At 36.4% G+C, this 20,042-nt stretch overlaps 1 protein-coding gene across 6 annotated transcripts in view; it reads right to left on the reverse strand.

Moving 5' to 3' along the window:
- The window catches only part of Rabgap1l (RAB GTPase activating protein 1 like), a 616,206-nt gene that overhangs the window by 252,936 nt on the left and 343,228 nt on the right, over positions 1-20,042 (reverse strand). For all 6 annotated transcript variants that reach the window (XM_046430137.2, XM_058574417.1, XM_046430139.2 and 3 more), the window contains one exon: positions 13,466-13,579. In XM_046430137.2, coding sequence (XP_046286093.1) covers positions 13,466-13,579 — 114 coding nt within the window. The remainder of the gene's footprint in view (positions 1-13,465; positions 13,580-20,042) is intronic.

A 20,042-nucleotide genomic window follows, 5' to 3' on the forward strand; every position in this document is an offset into this window, starting at 1 on the left:
TTCATAAGTCCACATGGATGTGATAATAAATAATGAATACATTGAAAATCTGATTCAAAAGGGACATTTATATGGTTACAAAGTGTCTTAACACAAAATATCTATTAACTACAAACTAGGCACAGTGACTCATACCTGTAATCCCAGAGGCTCGGGAGGCTGAGGCAGAAGGATCGCTAGTTCAAAGCCAGTCTAAGCAACTTAACGATGCACTTAGCAACTCAGGGAGATCCTGTCTCTAAAAATATATATATATATATTTTTAAAAAAGGGTTGGGGATGTGGCTCAGTGGTTAAATACCCCTGGGTTCAATCCCCAGTACCAAAAGAAGAAGAAAAAGAAGAAGAAGAAGAAGAGGAAGAGGAAGAAGAAGAAGAGGAGGAGGAGGAGGAGGAGGAAGAAGAAGAGGAGGAGGAAGAAGAGAAGGAGGAGGAGGAGAAACTTTAAGTGAAGAAGGCTGGTAGACAATACCTTACTTATGTGATCAAAGCAATACTTATCAATAATGGAAAAAGCTGAAACTATAAACTACCTCAGGGGAACAAGTAGGAACAGATTATTCCCTCTGTTTTATTCCTGCCAAAGATGTATAACCTGATTCTAACCAGGACAAAACATCTCACAAACCTAAGTTGAAGGACTTTCTAAAAAATGACTTACCTATAATCTTAATAAATATCAAGGTCAAGAAAATGAAGGAAAAAATGAAAAACCTGTTTCAGACCAAAAGAAATCAGAGATGTGTCAATTAAATGAAATGAGTGATTCTGAACTGGATCCTCTTTCTATAAGAGATGTTATTTGGACAATTACTGAAACCTGAATGGTGTCCAAGGCTTAGGCAGAAGCAATACATCAACCAACGTTAATTTACTGACTCGGATGTTGGGTAATGGCTATGCAGGAGAATGTCTTTACTTATAAGAAAAACACCCTAAAGTATTTGGGGGTAATGAGACATTGTGCTGGCAAATTACTCTTAAAATAGTTCAGAAAAGCAAAATTCTGTACTTGTGACTTTCCTGTAAATTTGAGACACTTAAAATATATGTAATATATATGGAAATGTATATATATATGTATGTATGCATAAATATATATATATATATATATTTGACAGTTTCATTTTGTTTATTGAATCTAATAATAAAAAATTGAGCATAAAAAGAGTTATTAAGTTTGTCCTATATGCTATTAACAAGGAGAGTATCAACATAAACTCTAAAAATAGATTCACTGATATGAAATAATCTAAACATTGGAGACAAATGTAGAAGGCTAGATGTATTCACAAATATTCACTCACAAAGCAATTTTCTTATAATAACACAGCTGGCAAAATTCCTAGATGTAAGTTTCCTTTTATATAACACTTTATATAAAAAGGCCTGTGGCAACAATTTAAAAGTACACTGACATAATCTTTTTCAAAAGTAAATGTAAAATAACTAGACTATCATACTCTCAAAAAAGTTTTAATGTCCCTATTACAAGTGAACTATTACAGGATTATGGGAAATTGCTGAGGGTAATTAGCTTACATTCTTGGACTTTTGACTTTTTTTAAAGGGTATAACAGAGGAGAATACCACTCAGAAACTATAACAAAAGAGCTCTTCCCTAAAGGAATTTAGCCTGAAAAAAATTTATGACTTAAAAGTATTAACCAGAAGAAGGAAATGGTAGGAATACACATCTCTTTTAGAACTTATATTAAAAATTCATATTAAAGCAGTTCAACTCCTGAAATGAGACTTTATAGGTAATTGTGGCTGAGGTCTCCCCACTGGCCTCGTGGAATTTTCCTTAGAAAATACTATGGGCTGAAACATCTCACCTCAGCTTCATTCCTTCTCCCCTCGGCAGAACTGCATTGTGGTGCAACGGTCTCCTGGCCTCTCCCAGCTCCCTTCCTGCTTTGTCTACAAGTATTTCCCCTAATATATTTTTTATGCACTTAATCCAGTGTTGGTGATAGGCTTTTCTGAGGATCTAAACTAACACAGTGAGTTTCATCAAGTCAAGTTCACAGAGTTAATTATATTGACATTGGTGTGATTAGTACTCAGTATGAATGAGACACTGAAAAAGAAATGTCAGAGAAAGACTTTTCCCTAAGACTGAGTGCAATGCAGAAAAACTTAAATGAAAAATGAAATTAGGTATTGTTCAAAATATGATCCATAACAATAATCAAAATTTTCTGAGTCTTTCTAAAATTAATTGTATTGTATATTTTTGAGGTTTACAACATGATGATAATTATAGTATACATGTAGACAGTAAAATGGTTACTATGGTGAAGTAGATTAACATATCTATCATTTCCCATGCTTACTTTTTTGTGTGTGACAAGAATAGCTAAAATCTACTTATTTAACAAAATACAATTGTATTAACTATAGTCCTCAGGTTGTACAGTAATCTACACTGTGGGAGGAGTGGGAAGGATGAGCTTGACAGAGAAGATGGGCAACTAAGATCTGGACAGATGGAAAGGAGGAGTAGGGCAATTCAGATTCACATTCTTCCTAGGGGGAGAAAGAAGGAAGAGGTCTGGTTAAGGAAGAGGCTTTAAGATTATAAAGATCTTGCCAACTGCATAACAATTAGTAAACATGAGCTAAATCCCCACAATTCTGTAACATAAATAGTTCACTCAAGAATAACCAAGAATTTATTGTCTAAGATATTTAAGGTATTTGAACTTAGCATACAAATGGATTTCATCTGGGGGAAAAAAATCATAAATTCACTAGGAACCATGAATATCATATTATTTGAAAGCTCCTTGTGTTTTTTCTGCACGTTAGTTTTTCCCACCTTTTTTCTCTGTTTCGAAAGAAATCTTACTTCCTCAAAGAGCAACATTGTTTTCTAAAAAGAGTGACTGTAGGCTGGAGTTGTAGCTCAGTAGTAGAGTGCTTGCCTAGCACCTGTGAGGCACTGGGTTCGATCCTCAGCACCACAAAAAAATAAGTAATAATAAAGGCCCATTGACAACTAAAAAAAAAAAATCTTTAAAAAAGTGACTGTTACAGACTGTTAGGATTCACCAATCCATTTATTCCAATTTTGCCCATTTTTATCATCCTCATAATCCCACCCTTTCTCTTTTGCATCCTACTTAATAGTGTGGTGACTTCAATTGGCATTGCAGGTGAAAGAAACTACGAAGCTATTTCAAGAAAAGCTCTTCTGGGGCCATAGCATAGAGAAATTCAAATCTCTCTGGGTACTCTGAAGAGCATTACAAATCACTCATTCTCCTTTCAAGACTCCAGTTTCACTGCCCTGACCTTTGCATTGTTACGGTCTCAGAAGAAAATCTATATCTTAAAAATCATGTCCTATCTTCTCAGTTAAGCTCCAACTCTCAGAAAGTCTATCCTTTTAATATACATATTAAAGAGGACAAACAATGCCCACAAAAATCATCCCTCTAATAAGACTATAGCAATACTAACAAACATAACACACAACTATGAAGTCTTATAAGCAGAGGCCGAGCATGAAGTACAAAAAAATACACACACACACACACACAAAGCCATATGTGAAGTTTTCAATTTCAAGGCACTAAGATTTCTTAATATGTTTGACCACATGTTTATAAGCAAAAGTGTCCTTGGCAATGAAGCAAAACTAGAAAATTCTTCTAATATGGAGAATGCAAAATGATGTATGGGGGGGAAATGAATTAAAATTCTTACGCTAAGAGATTAAGATGTATCAGTATGCAAATCTGGTAACTTCTCTATCCTACTATAGACAAGAGGAACATTGCTAATTTTTCTCTCCTTTAAAAAATGTGAAAGTATTAACTAACACCTTGTCTACTGAAAAGTCTGAGATGAACATTGTGAAAAATTGATTACTCATATTTCCTGACTAGAGCCAAATGATATCTTACAGAAGGGAAATTTGGGGAGAACTGGCCTGCAAGGATGCTAACAGTAATTATGTACAGACTTGAGTGACCTCCCAGTAGCTGCATATGAAAGTCTCTGGTAAATATTGCAGGTTTTAGTTAGGACCCTGGGAGGGCTTCACTCTCTGAACTAACTGCAAAGGATCATGAGAGCACTCTGTGGAGTGATACAGATGTTTGGTATTCTGACTGTGGTATATTTAAATTGTGATGGCATAGATGTACACATTAAGTCGATAATTATCAAACTGTGTAAAATGGGTACAATTCATTATATGTAAATTATGTTTTAATTACATTGATTTTTAAAAGCTGGTATCCCCAGGAGTTCACAGGATTCCTCAGCAGTCCACGTTTAGGTCCACCTCAGAAAGCTGTCACAATTTGCCTTGGAAACTCAAGGCAAAGAGAGACGAGACATGCAGAGAATTAAAACCTGTTTGATTCTCCAAGGGCTTCCTGAATCCCTCAAGGTACTGTTCCTAATTAAATCCCTTTGGGTTCATTTTAGTCCAAGAAAATACCACTCCAAACTAAAGGGCCCTCATTCTGGAACCAACCAGGTTCCAAAGATGTTGAGTAGGAGGAATCCTACAGGCTGCTCCCAGTCAGCACACTAGGCTAGGTACACAGGAGTGAGTGGGCCATAATTTGTTCAGTAAGTCCTGTCATTCAAAGTAGGGCTCACTCAGGTAGCCCAAGGAAGAGAACTGAATCACAAAGAGCCAGAGAGCTAAAAAATCATATTAAAAATACCATGAGAGGTTCTGGGAAGATGGCAGAAGTGAGCTAGGCAGTAAGTCCCCATCTCCTCACAACACAGAAAGCAGGCAGTGAAGGAAAGGCAGCGTTGAGAGGTGTGTGACAAAATAAATGCTCTAAGACTCAACGTTACAAAGTCAGAGTCCAGAAAAGACTTCAAAATAGGTCAACAGAGTAGAATAAGCTCAGAGCCCCCTAACCCCAAACCCAAACCAGGGTCAGGGAGGCGGGGAGGGGCAACAGAAAGGGAAAGAAGGAGAGGGAGTGGAAAATCTCTTAAGCTCATTGCACATAAAAACATTTGGAAAAACAGACAAAATCTGAAGTGTGACAGTAATAGTAGGGTCCTTAAAACAGAGTCTACAGCTTAAAATCAAATCGTGAGCACAGTGAGCCAGGGGTCTGCAGCCATCTCATGGAGCCCTCAGCTGACCAGTCACCCCTTAAATCAACCTTGTATCTTCCCACACACAGACACCAGAGGGAAGTCTCTGAACTGGGACCTATCAAAAATCTGGCCATAAAAAACTTCTAGAAGAACCATCACCACTCAATGAGTCAACCATCACTGAAATGCCCTTTTCCTTCTCCTCACCATGAACAAGAGGAGAGGGCTGATGGGGACCTGTGCCAGGAAATGCCCCTAGCCCTGCTCAGCATGACCCAGGCACAGCATCCATTTGCTTGACTCAGACAGAGACAGCAATGGAGCAGCTTTCGCCCCAACAGAGAAAAGCAGATTCGTCAGGTCCCAAATACTGACAATGAGGGAGGCATCATGAGAAGCCTAGGGATGGCCCTGGTCAGTACCAAAGGGAAACTACCTGAATATCTAGTAACACAGAGACCTGGTTCCTGGATAGTGGCAGCTGCAGACAGAAGGCTGCTAAGATAAGTTCCCTAAATATCCCAGGAAACTTAAGCTGAAGACATCTGCAAAGACAGCCAGAAGGAGATCAACTGTACTGGGAAATTAACAGAGCCAAGGCAACAGGAAGGGGCTGCTGCTCCTAGCCTTAACTGGTGCCCAGCCTGACCCATGATAACACCTGATGGGGATTGTTTGGATACTTGTGGGTCTTGCACCAGACACAGTAAATAGAGGGGATCAATGCCTGCCATTCACAACCTGCAGCAGTGGAAACTAGGGTCCAGGTGAACCATCTGAACCCTTCACTACAGTCCCCCAGAGGGTGGTGTCAGACCCGGTAACAGACACTTCACAGAAGAAGAAAAACAAATGGTCAACAAATATATTTTAAAATGTTCAACATCTCTAGCAATTAGAGAAATGCAAATAAAAACTACACTGAGAGTCCATCTCACTCCAGTCAGAATGGCAATTATCATGAATACAAGTAACAATAAATGTTGGTGAGGATGTGGGGAAAAGGCACACTCATACATTGCTGGTGGGACTGCAAATTGGTATAATCACTCTGGAAAGCAGTATGGAGATTCCTCAAAAAACCTGAAATGGAAGCACCATTTGACCCAGGTATCCCACTCCTTGGTGTATACCCAAAGGACTTAAAATCAGCAAACTATAGTAATGGGGCCACATCAAAGTTTATAGCAGCTCAATTCACCATAGCTAAACTATGAAACCAACCTAGGTGCCCTTCAACAGATGAATGGATAAAGAAAATATGTTACACATACACAACAGAATATTACTAACCATAAAGAAGAATGAAATTATGGTATTTGACAGTAAATGAATGAAACTGAAGGCTATCATGCCAGCTGAAATAAGTCAATCCCCAAAAAACAAAGGCCAAATGTTCTCTCTGATGTGCACATGCTGATATACAATAGGGGGAAGAGGAGGGTGGGGAGAAGGTTCACCAGAGAAGGGGGGTTGCAGGGAGGTGGGAATAGAAAAGGCAATAGAATGAATTGGACATAATATTCCTATATTCATATATGAATACATTAAATATACAACCAGTGTAACTCCACATCATGTACAACCACAAAAATGGGAAGTTATACTCCATGTATATATGATGAATCAAAATGTATTCTACTGTCATATATAACTAAAAGAACAAATAAAAATTTTAAAAAACATATGTTGAAGAAAAGATAGCCTTTTTAACAAATGGTGCCAGGAAAACTGGATATCTATATGTATTAGAATGAAATTTAGCCCTTATCTCTCACCCTGCACAAAAGTCAACTCAAAATAGACCAAAGACCTAGGAAATAGACCAGAAATCCTGCACCTGCTAGAAGAAAATGTAAGGCCCAACATCATGTCAGCACAGAAATCAATTTCCTTAACAAGACTTCCAAAGCACAAGTAAAATTAAAAAATCAATAAATGGAATGAAATCAAATCAAAAAGCTTCTTCACAGCAAAGATAATAATTAAGAGCATGGAGAGAGTGCCTAAAGAATGGGAAACAATATATGCTACCTGGGCTGTAAGGCTTTAATATCCAGGATATACAAAGATTTTTTAAAATTTAACATCAAAAAATCAAATAACCCAATCAACAAATGGGTAAAAGGCCAAAAACAGACACTTCTCAAAAGAAGAGAAATAATCAGTCAACAAATGTATGCAAAAGTGTTCAACATCTCTTGCAATTAGAGAAATGAAAAATTAAAACTACATTGAGATTTCATTTTACTCCAGTCCGAATGGCAATTATAAAGAATACAAATAACAATAAATAGAGATGCCTCATAAAACTAGGAATGGAACCACCATATGACCAAGCTATCCCACTCTTCAATATATATCCAAGAGATATAAAATCAGCATACCCCAGTGACACAGCCACATCAATGTTTACCCAGCACAATTCACAATAGTCAAGCTATGCAGCCATCCTAGGTGCCCTTCAACAGATGAGTGGATAAAGAAAATGTGACACACACACACACACACACACGCAATGAAGTATTACTCAGCCATTAAGAAGAATGAAATTATGGCATTTATGGGTAAATGGATGGAACTAGAGACTATCATGCTAAGTGAAATAAGTAAATCCCAAAAAAACCAAAGGCCAAATGTTCCCTCTGATATGTGGATGCTAACACACAATAAGTGAGGAGGGGGGAAGAATAGAAGTTCATTGGATTAGACAAAGAGGGATGAAGGGAAGGGAGGGGGGTATGGATAGGAAAGACAGTAGAATGAATTGGATATAACTTTCCTATGTTCATTTATGAACATTCAGCCAGTGAAACCCCACATCATGTACAACCACAAGAATGGATCCTAACCAGAATAAGTTGTACTCCATATATGTATAATATGTCAAAATACACTCTGTGTCATGTATATATAAAAAGAATTTTTTAAAAAATCAGTGACATTTTGCATTTTTCAAAATCATACAGCAGTTTCATCACTATTAGTATCACAATAATACATGAAATGCTCCAATTTTTATAATAAATCCAATGTTGTTTTGACAAAAGTATTTGATAAAAAGAGGTTAAGTTTATTTTGTCTTCTCAAAAATCATTATACTCTCAAATTATTAACCCACATGAACATATTGATCTCTCTGTAATATATTAAATCTCTCCTATTAAATCTATAGCAGTATCCTCTTTTTGAGAAAGCAGTTGCCTTAATCAGAAAATTAGAAAAAGCATTATGCACAATTTAAACTACACATCTGAAGTTACTTCAAACTATATTGTTATAAATAATATTTTAGCTGATGACTCTGACTGTTTATAAGTTTTATGAAGAGATGTACATCTAGGGCTGGGGTTGTGGCTCAGTGGAGGAGCGCCTGCCTGCCTTGCACATGTGGGGCACTGGGTTCCATCCTCAGCACCACATAAAAATGAATAAACAAAATAAAGATATTGTGTCCATGAATAACTAAAAAAGTATTTTTTAAAAAAGAGATGTACATCTAGAAGTAAATCAGTAAATGAACACCACTGATGTGACAGTCTAAAACACAGTAACAGAAAACCAAGCAATAATTTTCAAGATCTTTGTAAGCTTTGGTATTGAGACAGAGCAAATAACCAACGCAGGATTTAGCTGTTAAGTTCTGCATTTATCTGTTAATATTTTATAAGAAAAAATCCAAACAACATTTGGAATAATAGTAAATTGGAACTTGAATAGTCTCATGAGGCCCATGTCCTTACCAGGAGTGATCTACCTTCTTCCCCTTGCCCCCTACTTCTACTCTACTGATCCCCCTGTTTTCATAAGAGCCGCCTTTTCATTAAGTTTTTCTGTCTACTATGCACATATGAGAGAAAACATTAAACAATTCAAAATAAGTAAATCCTTTAAAATCAGAAGCAAGAAAAGGATGTCTACTATCATTGCTTCATTTTAACACTGATCTGGAGGTTGTGATCAGTGTAATAAGACAGGAAAAAAAATAATTCTTGGTAAAGAAAAAGCAAAACTGTTCTTATTTACAGATCATTTACCAAAGTGGCTGATATATATGATCAAGGTATCATTAATGTTTATTCAGTTCTGTGCATCATAACTTTCTGAATCTTGTTTTATTTAGCATGATGTTCTTTTTTCATTGCCACCCACTCACCAGCAAATGACGTATTTTCAGATTCAAACACAATTGTTTCCAGATGCCCAGTCATTTAACCTGTACCAACTTGTCTCCCAACCCAAAACACATTTTTTATATCATATTTAAATTAGAAAAGTGCTAACGATACTTGAGATAATAGTATATTCTGCCCCCTCTCAAGGACACTCTATTATGGGCCAGGCTATATGGGCAATGACCAAACAGACTCCATTTTACTCTGAGACTCCATATCATGTAAGAAATGCTTCTCCCATGGGAAAGCCCCATGACTGTACCCATTAATAGTTATGCAGCATAGCATCTTGGCAACACAAAACAATAATTCTTATACAATGTAAAACTGTTCTCTTAGGTTTCCATTTTTCCTGGGCAATGTACCTTGTCAGAGATTGATTATCTAGATGTTAGCAACCATTCTCTAACTTGTACTGAAGTAGGGTCATTTTGACCCACTTCCCTTCTGCTTGCTTGCTGCTGTGCCAACCTGGAAAATCCAGTGGGATATACCAATGTACCACTGCACTGTCTTGCTCACTGCCCAGTCCAGCTTCTGTACCTGCTTGCTTGCAGCTAAGTCAACCGGGATATGGTTTTTGCCTTAAACTATCCTAAAATGCTCAGGCTCAGGGCTGTTCCTTGCAGACACAGTTATGGGTCCTGCAGGGGGCAGTCACTGGCCAGCCAGCTAAATAAAAACTCTTCAATTTGGACAAAACTGGGACTTGTTGTGTTTTCTGTGGGACCTGCTCCACAACAACTTTTAAAAAATACAATATTGACCTAACTAAATGGGAAAAAGAGTGAGGGAAGAAGCAAGGACCAAATTGGTTTTTTTAAAAAAATATTTTATTTTGGTTGTAGCTGGACACAATACCCTCATTTTATTTTTACGTGGTGCTGAGGATCGAACCCAGGGCCTTGCACATGCTAGATGAGTGCTCTACAGCCCATCAAATTGTTTTCATTTTCAGAAAACTCTCATTTGCAGCCTCCTATGAATTTCATTTTACTATTATACTTTCAGCTCAACTTTCCTCATATAAATTTATGACAAAAGAAGCTTTGGACTATTTTGATTTCCTCCTACTCTGAAAAAGATATTAAGAGGTGAAACTGGAATTGACAGGACCAGTAAAACAAGGATAGTAAATTTTTAACAGTCTCCCTCTAATCTGACATTCCAGATCATTTCTCATTTCACCAGAGCCACACAAAACTTTTCAATTACAAAGTCAGACTGTCATATCCTTGAAACCAAGGTTGGTTTCTAAACTTACTGCAATTGAAATTCTCCTTCAAATATCTGCTCAATTTAAAAGTACGGCATATTGCATCATTATACAAGCTCTCTTCAGGAAGAATTATCAGAATGAGGAGACACATGTGAAAGGATTCCCACAGATGGAAGACTCTGTTTTGTTTAGTTTTGTTTTACAAGATGTCTATAATTGTTTTGCTGATGTGAATAAAACACGCCATTCTTCATGGTAAATCCTTTAAAATCAGAAGCAAGACAAGGATGTCTATTATCATTGCTTCATTTTAACACTGATCCGGAGGTTGTGATCAGTGTAATAAAACAGGGAAAAAATAAGTCTTGGTAAAGAAAAAGTAAAACTGTTCTTATTTATAGATCATTTACCAAAGTGGCTGATACATATGATCAAGGTATCATTAATGTTTATTCAGTTCTGTGCATCATAACTAGAAAAAAAAACCCAAAGGCAAATTGCTGAGTATGATATATAATGCTGGATAACATTCTGTGACCAAAAATAATAAGAGCAGGTAGATTATACTCAGCGTTAAGGTCACACACAAGCAGTTTTTAGGGATTGGGGATGAGAGTTGTAACCATGCAAAAAAACTATGGCTCAAACTGGACTCAAAAAACAAAGTAGATGTAGAAGCTTGAGAAAAATATTTAGTCCTAAGTTACTAACAAATATGCAATCATATTTGTGAGGTATCACTACCTCCTAACATTTCCTGACATGAGTACCAAACTGCCAAATAAGGGTATATCAAGAGGAGAAGGAATTGTGTTAATCACAAACCAACTGGTCCATACCATAGGTTAGTTTCTCAAATATTTGCTGATATATACATTTCTGCTCACCTCCATCATCAAAGACTGTTATAAAATTATTTTATGTATATGTATAAAAATTTCTATATGTTATCTTACATATGATTTTACCTGTTTTCTACATATTCACAAAATTCAATGTGATTTAAGTTATTTGTCAATAAATATCTTTGATCTACATTTTTATACTTTTATCTATATAATGCACTAATGACTATTTCTGAATAAACTTAAAGTTGGATTATTGTCTGCTATACCAGAGAAAAGCATATCAAATATTTAATAGTGCCATCATTTAACTTTTAAATTTATGTTTGGTAATGTTTCAGATACTTCCCTAATATAATGGAGCAAATACTAATTTTACTACAATGGAGAAAAATAAGAAGTCAGAGCTTGCAAGAACATGGAACCATCTGTTTTAGTTATATGAAGAAAGTAATAACAATCAGAGAAAAACTGAAGAGAAAAAAACACTGATTGGCTGAAAATACACTAAATGCTAGGGGGAAAATGTTGCTCCATATGCTATAAGCTAGATCCTTCTAAATAAACTCAGAAACTATAGAAAATTTTTCCCATCTTCTTATACAAACAAGAAGCTGGTTAGCTTGTAGAATTTCAAAAATATTCAAAAAATTTTTAATAATTAAATTTACCTTTTATAAGTCTATAATGACTATATTATACACAGTGCAATAATTTTGGTATTTTTTTCAATTTGATGATGCATAACTTTTCTTTTCTCTCTCTCTCTCTTTTTTTTTTTTAGTTGTAGATGGACACAATACCTTCATTTTTAATTTATTTTTACATGGTGCTGAGGATCGAACCCAGCATGCAAGGCGAGCATGCCACCAATGAGCTACAGTCCCACCCCCAATGTATCACTTTTCAAAGATTGTTATTCCCTCAGATTTTAAGTTATTTGTGTATTTCTGGCTCTAAATGATACATCTATATAAAAATAATATTTTTTTTTGTAGTGCCAGGAATCAAACCCAGGGTCTTATGCATACTAGACAAGCACTCCGCCACTGAGCTACACCCCCGGTACCCCCCCTAAAATATATTTCTGATCAGTGTATATTTATATTATTCCAAAATATTGAGATAAAAAAATGAGAAAGAAAGAAAAAAGACGGAGGAGTGGGAAGAGGGCAAAACCACCAACATGCAAGCAGATTTTAATGAAACATGTGCCATTTGCAAAATTAAACAACTGTACTTGGTTGGCATATGTAGGCGAGTGCTTTTATGAGTGCTATTTAAAAAAAAAACAGTAAATATAAAACGAACAGATTTGTGAAAACACTTCAGACTACCTACTGGCAAGTATTCACTATTCATTAAAAAGGCTAAATTTGCTACTCAGGTAATGATTATCTAACTTACAAATTAGCCTCAGTGTTTGCTTTTTCCCCAAATTATTATCTGAGTTTTATGTAGCTCACTATTATTAACAATCTCTCTTAGAGATTCTCTTAGTAAGAACAAGATGAGTATATCCACTACACTTCCTTCTGCATTTCTGATGTAACCTGGAGCAATTAATCACTTGTTAGCTATTCTCCACTGACATAGACAGGGTCTTTGTAACTAAGCAGTTCACTGGAAAGCAGGAAGCAGTGTTTTTCCAGGCCTACTAATAATGAGGGAGAGGAAAGATTTCAAAATGAAACGTATAAACAAAAGGATGTATAATGTGACTTAGCACAGAGTATATCAACAGAATCAGAGAACCTGCCAGGATTCAACAACAGGCCCCACATTGATTCTCACTCTTGCCTTCCTGTCAAAAGTTCAGACAATCACCACATTATCTAGTCAGAAGGGTAGAGTCCTCTGGGACTCTTCAGAGCCTTCACAGCGCAGCCTGAGAGGACATCCTTTTCCTTTCTGTTAGCAGTAGAACCATGCTGCAGCTATGCCGTGCCTCCTTAGGAACACATGGAAGAAAAGTCCCCTTTGAGAAGGGCGCTGGATCGAGGATCCCGGAGTACACAGCAAAAAATATGGTACTATGCAAATAAGGCACAAAAATAGGGGAAAACTTAAAAGGTTTAATTAAAATAGGCTCCTAAAACAGCCCTGTACAACATTCTAGAAAAAAACAGAGGGGAGAGCCCTACCTTGCAGATCTTGTAAAGCGATTCCTGACCATCTCCTCCTGTGTCCTTGAAGTAATCATGAGCAGGAAAAGTACGATGAATATCTCGAGTAATAACACTCTCCTGGGCTGAGTCCTAAGAGGGGAAAAACCCACATTTGGTTATTAACATAAAATTTATTTTCAATTATGAAAACACCATAAACACAGGGTAAAAAACTTTAAAAAGCACAAAATCACTGCACCCCAAAATCCACCCTTTTACCTGAGATCTGCAATCCTATCCCCCAGAGTTAAGAGCTAACAGGGCTTTTTTGTAAAGTCTTTTCACCCACCAATCTGTAAGTGTATGGGTGTGTGCATGTGTGTTTATATGGGGGACAAAGAGAGGAGAAATATCCTACTTTATTTATTAATCTATTAATGACCATTTTTGCATTTATATTTACATAAAAATAATACCATAAGGAACATTTTATACATGTGTCTTATAGGATGTTCAAGGGTAGATTCCTAGAGGTGGCACTGTTAGGTCATGGGTATATGTACTTTCAGTTTTGATAGATATTGTCCTTCTAGAATTGTCAGACCAAAATATACTCCCCAAAAAGCAAGTATTATGTCTCTTCACATGAACCCAATATCACATATTTTCTAATTTTTAATCTTTGACAATCTAATAAAGGAAAATTCAAATCATAGTCATTTAAAAATTAAAAATACTATCAACTCCCTCCCCACATACACAAGGTTAATTATCCAACTCATCCATCCCACAAAAAAAAAAAAAAAAAAAAGCCAAGAAGCTACTATAGTAAGATGCCATATGCTTTATACATAAACCTAGAGATAGTTTTAGGCAAATTTGGAAACCAAAAGCTCAAAATTGAGTAAAATTCTAAGCCTTATTAAAAATGATTAATTATCCACTTGATTTTCTTTTTATTCCTGGAAATGTTTGTTGTATCTACATTTAAATGCCAGGATAATAGGATGGGACTACTCTGAGTAATCCTGATGATGAAAAATACTCTGTGCAATCCAAAGAAGCATCAAAGACTACTGATTGCAAATTAAAAGTATTGTCCAGTGTTTTGCTTCTATAACAATTTGAACAAATCCCCCTTTTCAGTCTCAAATCAAGAAAGGAAAAAAAAAACATTTAAAATATGAGTCACTCTGGTGAATGATGCTTCCCTTCCTCCTTCAGCTGAATACACAGGGAGGGGCAGCTGATTAGCTCTCAGTGAAGCTGCTGCCTGCTCTTGCTGCCTTTTTCATCTTAGCTGCTACTTCATGCTGGGTGGTAATTAGATCTTACATCATACAGAGAAACAAAGGAGGCAAACAGAAGAGATCCAAGTTTGCTAGCAAACAATAGCAAACAAGGAACATACGATAAATCAGTCCAGAGGAAATTCTGATGGCATTCAGGAATGGAAGGCTAAGGCTGAATAAAAATGGAACTTTTAAAAAAGATAAGCTATGCCACAGCATAAGAAAAGGATAGATTCATGGAAAACTTGTGTTTGTCAAGATAAATGCAACTGCTAGTGATAAAGAAAATTTAGGGGTCTAGAAGAGGGTAAGTCTAAAGGCAACACATAGAAAATATATTAGAGGAGTAGGAGTATAGTCTGTAGTAGAGCCTGTGATTAGCATGCATAAGGCCCTGGGTTCAAACACCAGCACTGCAAAAAAAAGGGGAGGGTGTGGAGATAGAAATAGAAGACAAGAAAGAAGGGAGAGTGGGAAGGAGGACAGAGAGAGAAGAAAAAGGGAAGGAGAGAAAGAAAAAAAAAGCATACTCTCTGAAATGTTTATTTTATCCCTCCTCGAGTCTGAATATGAAAATCTGGTAGCCAGACAGTCCAAAGTTTTCATTCTTCAGTTCACCCTGCCCCAATAGGCTTCTTTCCCTATAGTAAAATCTTGACCAACAAAGTGTTACTACTATCACTGGTAAACTATTTTAGGGGCAAACATGTATTCAGTGGCTCACAGAATAACTCCTTGTACTCTGCAGGATATTAAGAGGGAAAAATATTGGACTTGTATTACCTAGAAACTACTTAACTGCTTACATGTGTAACACTGTACTTTTTTTTTTTTTTTTGAGAGAGAGAGAGAGAGAGAGAGAGAGAGATTGATTTATTTTTTAGTTTTTGGCGGACACAACATCTTTCTTTGTATGTGGTGCTGAGGATCGAACCCAGGCCGCAAGCATGCCAGGCGAGCGTGCTACCGCTTGAGCCACATCCCCAGCCCCTAACATTGTACTTTTTAAAAATGGTATCAACAGACTGATTCAGAGGAAGGGAAACTAAATAAAAATGTCTAAAAAGTAAATTTGCACAATACCAAGTAAGTTTTTCTATGCATACCTGATCTTTCTTGTTTAAGAAATAAAGAGCAAAATCAAAGGAAAATAAAATCACCAACATTTCCTAAGTTTCCCCTTCCTGGGGTTACTTTTTGAAAGTTCCTCCAAGATATGGCCTCGAATGGCCTGCTCTGTGGCTGATTACAAATAATTACTAAATGACAAGTAATGACTGTACATATTTATGAAGTTTGGCATGCTTTGTTTGCATATGGTTTAGGTACACATGTTGGAAGCTTGATCCTCAGTGTAATGATGTTCTGAGGTGGTGAACCCTTTAAGAGATGGGGTCTAGTGTGGGATGACTATGTTACCAGGGAGTGTTTACCCAGAAGGAATTAGTGTAGCTCTTGTGAGTCCCTGGTTAGTTCCTGCAAGGGGTTGCTATAAAAAGAGCAATATGGCTTCTCTTTATGCTCTGCCTTCCTGCCTTGCCATGAAATCACTCTCATTTGCACACACACCCACCAGTCTAATACCATCCATTGTGAGGCCCTGGCCAGAGCCAAGCAGAACTACAAGCTACATAAACTTATGTTCTTTATAAATTACTCAGCCTTGGGTATTTTGTTACAGCAACAGAAAAGTAGTATGATATTTCAATCCTTGACAACAATATGGAAATGACTGGATAAGGTTAATTAACATATCTATCACTTCAGACATTTATCATTTCTCTTGTGTTAGAAAACTTCAAAATATTCTCTACTAGGTCATTTGAAATACATAATTTATTTTTATCAACCATAATTATCCTAAGGTACTACAGAACAGTAGAAGTTGTACTTACTGTCCAACTTCTCCATACGTATTAACCATCCTTTCTCAACCCGCCATATACTTCCTGGCTTCTGGTGCCACTATACTACCTTTGATATCTCTGACATCAACTTCATAGCTTACAATGTCAGTGAGCACACATGGTATACGTGTTTGTATGCCTGCCTTATTTCACTTAATATCATGTCCCCAAGCTTATCCACATTGCCTCGTTCTCTTCATAGCAGGATAATATTCTGTTTTGTACGCATATCACATCATTTTTATCCATCCATTTGCTGATAGGCACCTAGGTTGCTATTGAGAACAGTAAAAATTGCAAAAAACACAAGAGTGCAGGTTATCTGTTAAACATATGGACTTCCTTTCCTTTAAATGTAAACCCAGGAGTGGAATTGCTGAATCACATCATAGTTCTTTTTTTTTGAGGAATCTCCCATACTGTTTTTGGTAATGGCTACACTAATTTGCTTTATCACTTACAATGTATGAGAGTTCCCTTCTGTAGGATGACTTTTGCATGCTTTCTACACAGGTGTAATTCTATATTTTTCTTTCTATACATTGCTTTTACTGGAATAATTTCAGGAACTTCACTTTAACAGTGTATATTTCAGGAATTCACAGCTAATCTTCCAAATTCACTCACCCATTCATTCAGCAAATACTTGATTCAAGGAGTCACCAAAATCTAACAGTCTCTGAAAGGAGGACAAAACACATTTTTCTCTTTAGTAGTGACTCCTTTCTTTTTAGACTTATTCTGATTATGGTGGCCAATTTGTACAAGAATTAAAATGAACACAGAGGAAAGACAGTGAGGTAAAAAATTTACCATTTAAATATCTGGAGTTAAAGACTTTCATGTGAAAACATCTCATTTTTATATGGCTAAAAGCCTTTCATATCACAACCAAAACGGAAAGTTCATTTTCCCGGAGGTTCCCATAGAAGACTTCCCTGGATCCTGCCAACTCTCTTCACAGTGAGAGGAGGGAAAAAGTCGCTCCTTCAAGTGCCCCCACTGCACCAATATCCAGACCCACAACCTGACCCACAGCTGACTTCTCAGGGGACACCTCCTCCCATTCTGCTTCTCAGAGTCCAGCAGGGTCGTTCAGGGATTTGAGGCCAAACTCATTGATTCCATTTCTGCTTTCCTCATTCATATCTACAAGATCTCAGACAAGATATTTATTCTTTTAAAAAATATATTTTAGGTTCTTTTTTATGTTTTATTATTATTATTTTATATTATTTTGTCATTATTATGTTTATAAAGCCCTAATGAGCTTTACAGTCATACACAATATTGGGTTCATTTCCACAGGCTCCTACGGGCATGGACACTGGCTTCAGTTCATGACCTCCTCCTTTCCCTCCAGCTCTCCCTCCCCTCTCCTTCCTCTACTAGACTTCCTTTTGCTTGTCTATTAATTTGTATTTGATTGGCTCTTTATTTTATCCCTACCCTTCCCCTAACCTCCATCCTTTATTTGACTCCAGCTTCTGCATATGAGAGAAAAAATTTAACCTTTGAGATTCTGACTTTTACTAATTTCATTTAGCATGATATTCTCTATTTCCATCCATTCACCAGCAAATGCCACACTCTCCTTCTTTTTTATGGCTAAGTAGAACTCAATTGCATACACACACACACACACACACACGCATGCCACAATTTCTTTATATATTCATTTATTGATAAGCATCTGGGATGATTCCATAATATAGCTATTGTGAATTGTGCTGCTATAAACTCTGATGTGGCTGTGTTGGTGTTGTACACTAATTTTAGATCTTCTGAGAAAATGTAAAGGAGAGGAAGTTATTTACTCTTGCTAACCTTCAGTTTCCTTGTTTATAAAATAGGATATTATCAAATGCATAATTACATTTAGAATAAAATACTTGTTTAGCAAATTGCCTAGTATAAATGAGATACTCATTACTGATTGTTTTATTTTTGGTGAATTACATTTCAGACATTCTTCTATATTTATACACTCTAAATAATAAAATAAAGAACTGTTATGGCATTATATTTATGAAACCAATTCTTGTAGAATTTGTGGCATGATGGTATATTAAGACATACATATGCTGCTCTTAATTTCCTATCATGTGTGTTATGTGTTCTAAATTATCTTTGTTTCTATTCAATAGCTAGTAAAAGCAAATGTCAACAATTACTTGGATAAAGTACTAGTTTTATTAACTGATACACAATCTGGGATCAGCTTTGCATACAACCCACATGCTAGAGAAAGATGTACACAAATATACCCAGAAAGGGAGGGAAGGACAGGGTAAGGTAGAAGATAAAATTGCCAAAGCATTACCAATTTCGTCATTACTTTAGAATTTAGCTTCTGAAGTTCAGAGAATGACTGAACACATGGTTATGAACAGGATAAATGCCACTGTCACAACTATATACCTCCTTTCTGGACTATCGCCACCAAGAATGAAACTTGTATGCAATACCCTTGAGATCATGCTTTCTCCTGCCGTAGATTAGGCCATACATAAAAGCTGACTTTGGACCACAAAGTGGTGAAACGTTTGCAACAAAGTCTGAAAAGTTGAGTTTTACTCCCCATACTTTATACCTCTATATCCTATCCTGGGAAACTAAATCCACTTTCCCAGGATTCTCTTTAATTTACAAACCATTAAGTCATATGACTCAAAAAAAGACAATTTTCAGTGGCTAAAATACATGTTACAAACACAGGATCTGATTCAGTTTACTGAAGAGCAGTTGGAAACTATCTCTAAAGAGGTATGATAAGGAGCTTCATTGACTTTTGACCATGGTAAAGTGGGTTCCACTTCAGGCCTGCTGTCAAGAATTCTATGAGCTATTCTTCCAGTACAACACATCTGCCCTGATGGATTTGTAATTATCTGAATTCCTACCAGAAGAGAATCATCACTGACTAGCTTGTTGTTAAAAAAAGAAATGAATGCAACATTCAAGTGTCAACAAGCATTAGGAAGACAGGTTTGGAAGACCACATACTATTATTTTTTATGAAGCAATTTCTGGGCTGTCAAGAACTAGAAGGGCATTTTAGTGAGGACGACTATTTTCACATGTGACCTTGACAGCAGCTGCAGCAGTATAAGAGTAATATGCTGACAAATAAACTCATCTGTAGCTGGGTTTGCCATATTTTAAAAACTGTAACAGCATATTTTCTTATTAATTCCTATTATCAAACCCAAAGTATAAACTGTACTTTCACTTTACATCTACCACAAAATCAATGCAGTTTTTTATAAGTTCCATGCCAATCAGTTAGTGCCATTGAAAATGCCAATACAGAGCATCCCTACCACAATCAGTTGGCAGATAAATGATTCAGAGCTAAAGAAAATTTGACCTTCGAATGTGCCTTCTGTTACTCCCCAGGGACTCCCCTGCAGT

This window comes from Marmota monax, unplaced genomic scaffold, assembly GCF_021218885.2.
Source record: "Marmota monax isolate L192 unplaced genomic scaffold, Marmota_monax_Labrador192_F-V1.1 WCK01_AAM20220418_F8-fsc00055, whole genome shotgun sequence".
In the NCBI taxonomy this organism is placed as follows: Eukaryota; Metazoa; Chordata; class Mammalia; order Rodentia; family Sciuridae; genus Marmota; species Marmota monax.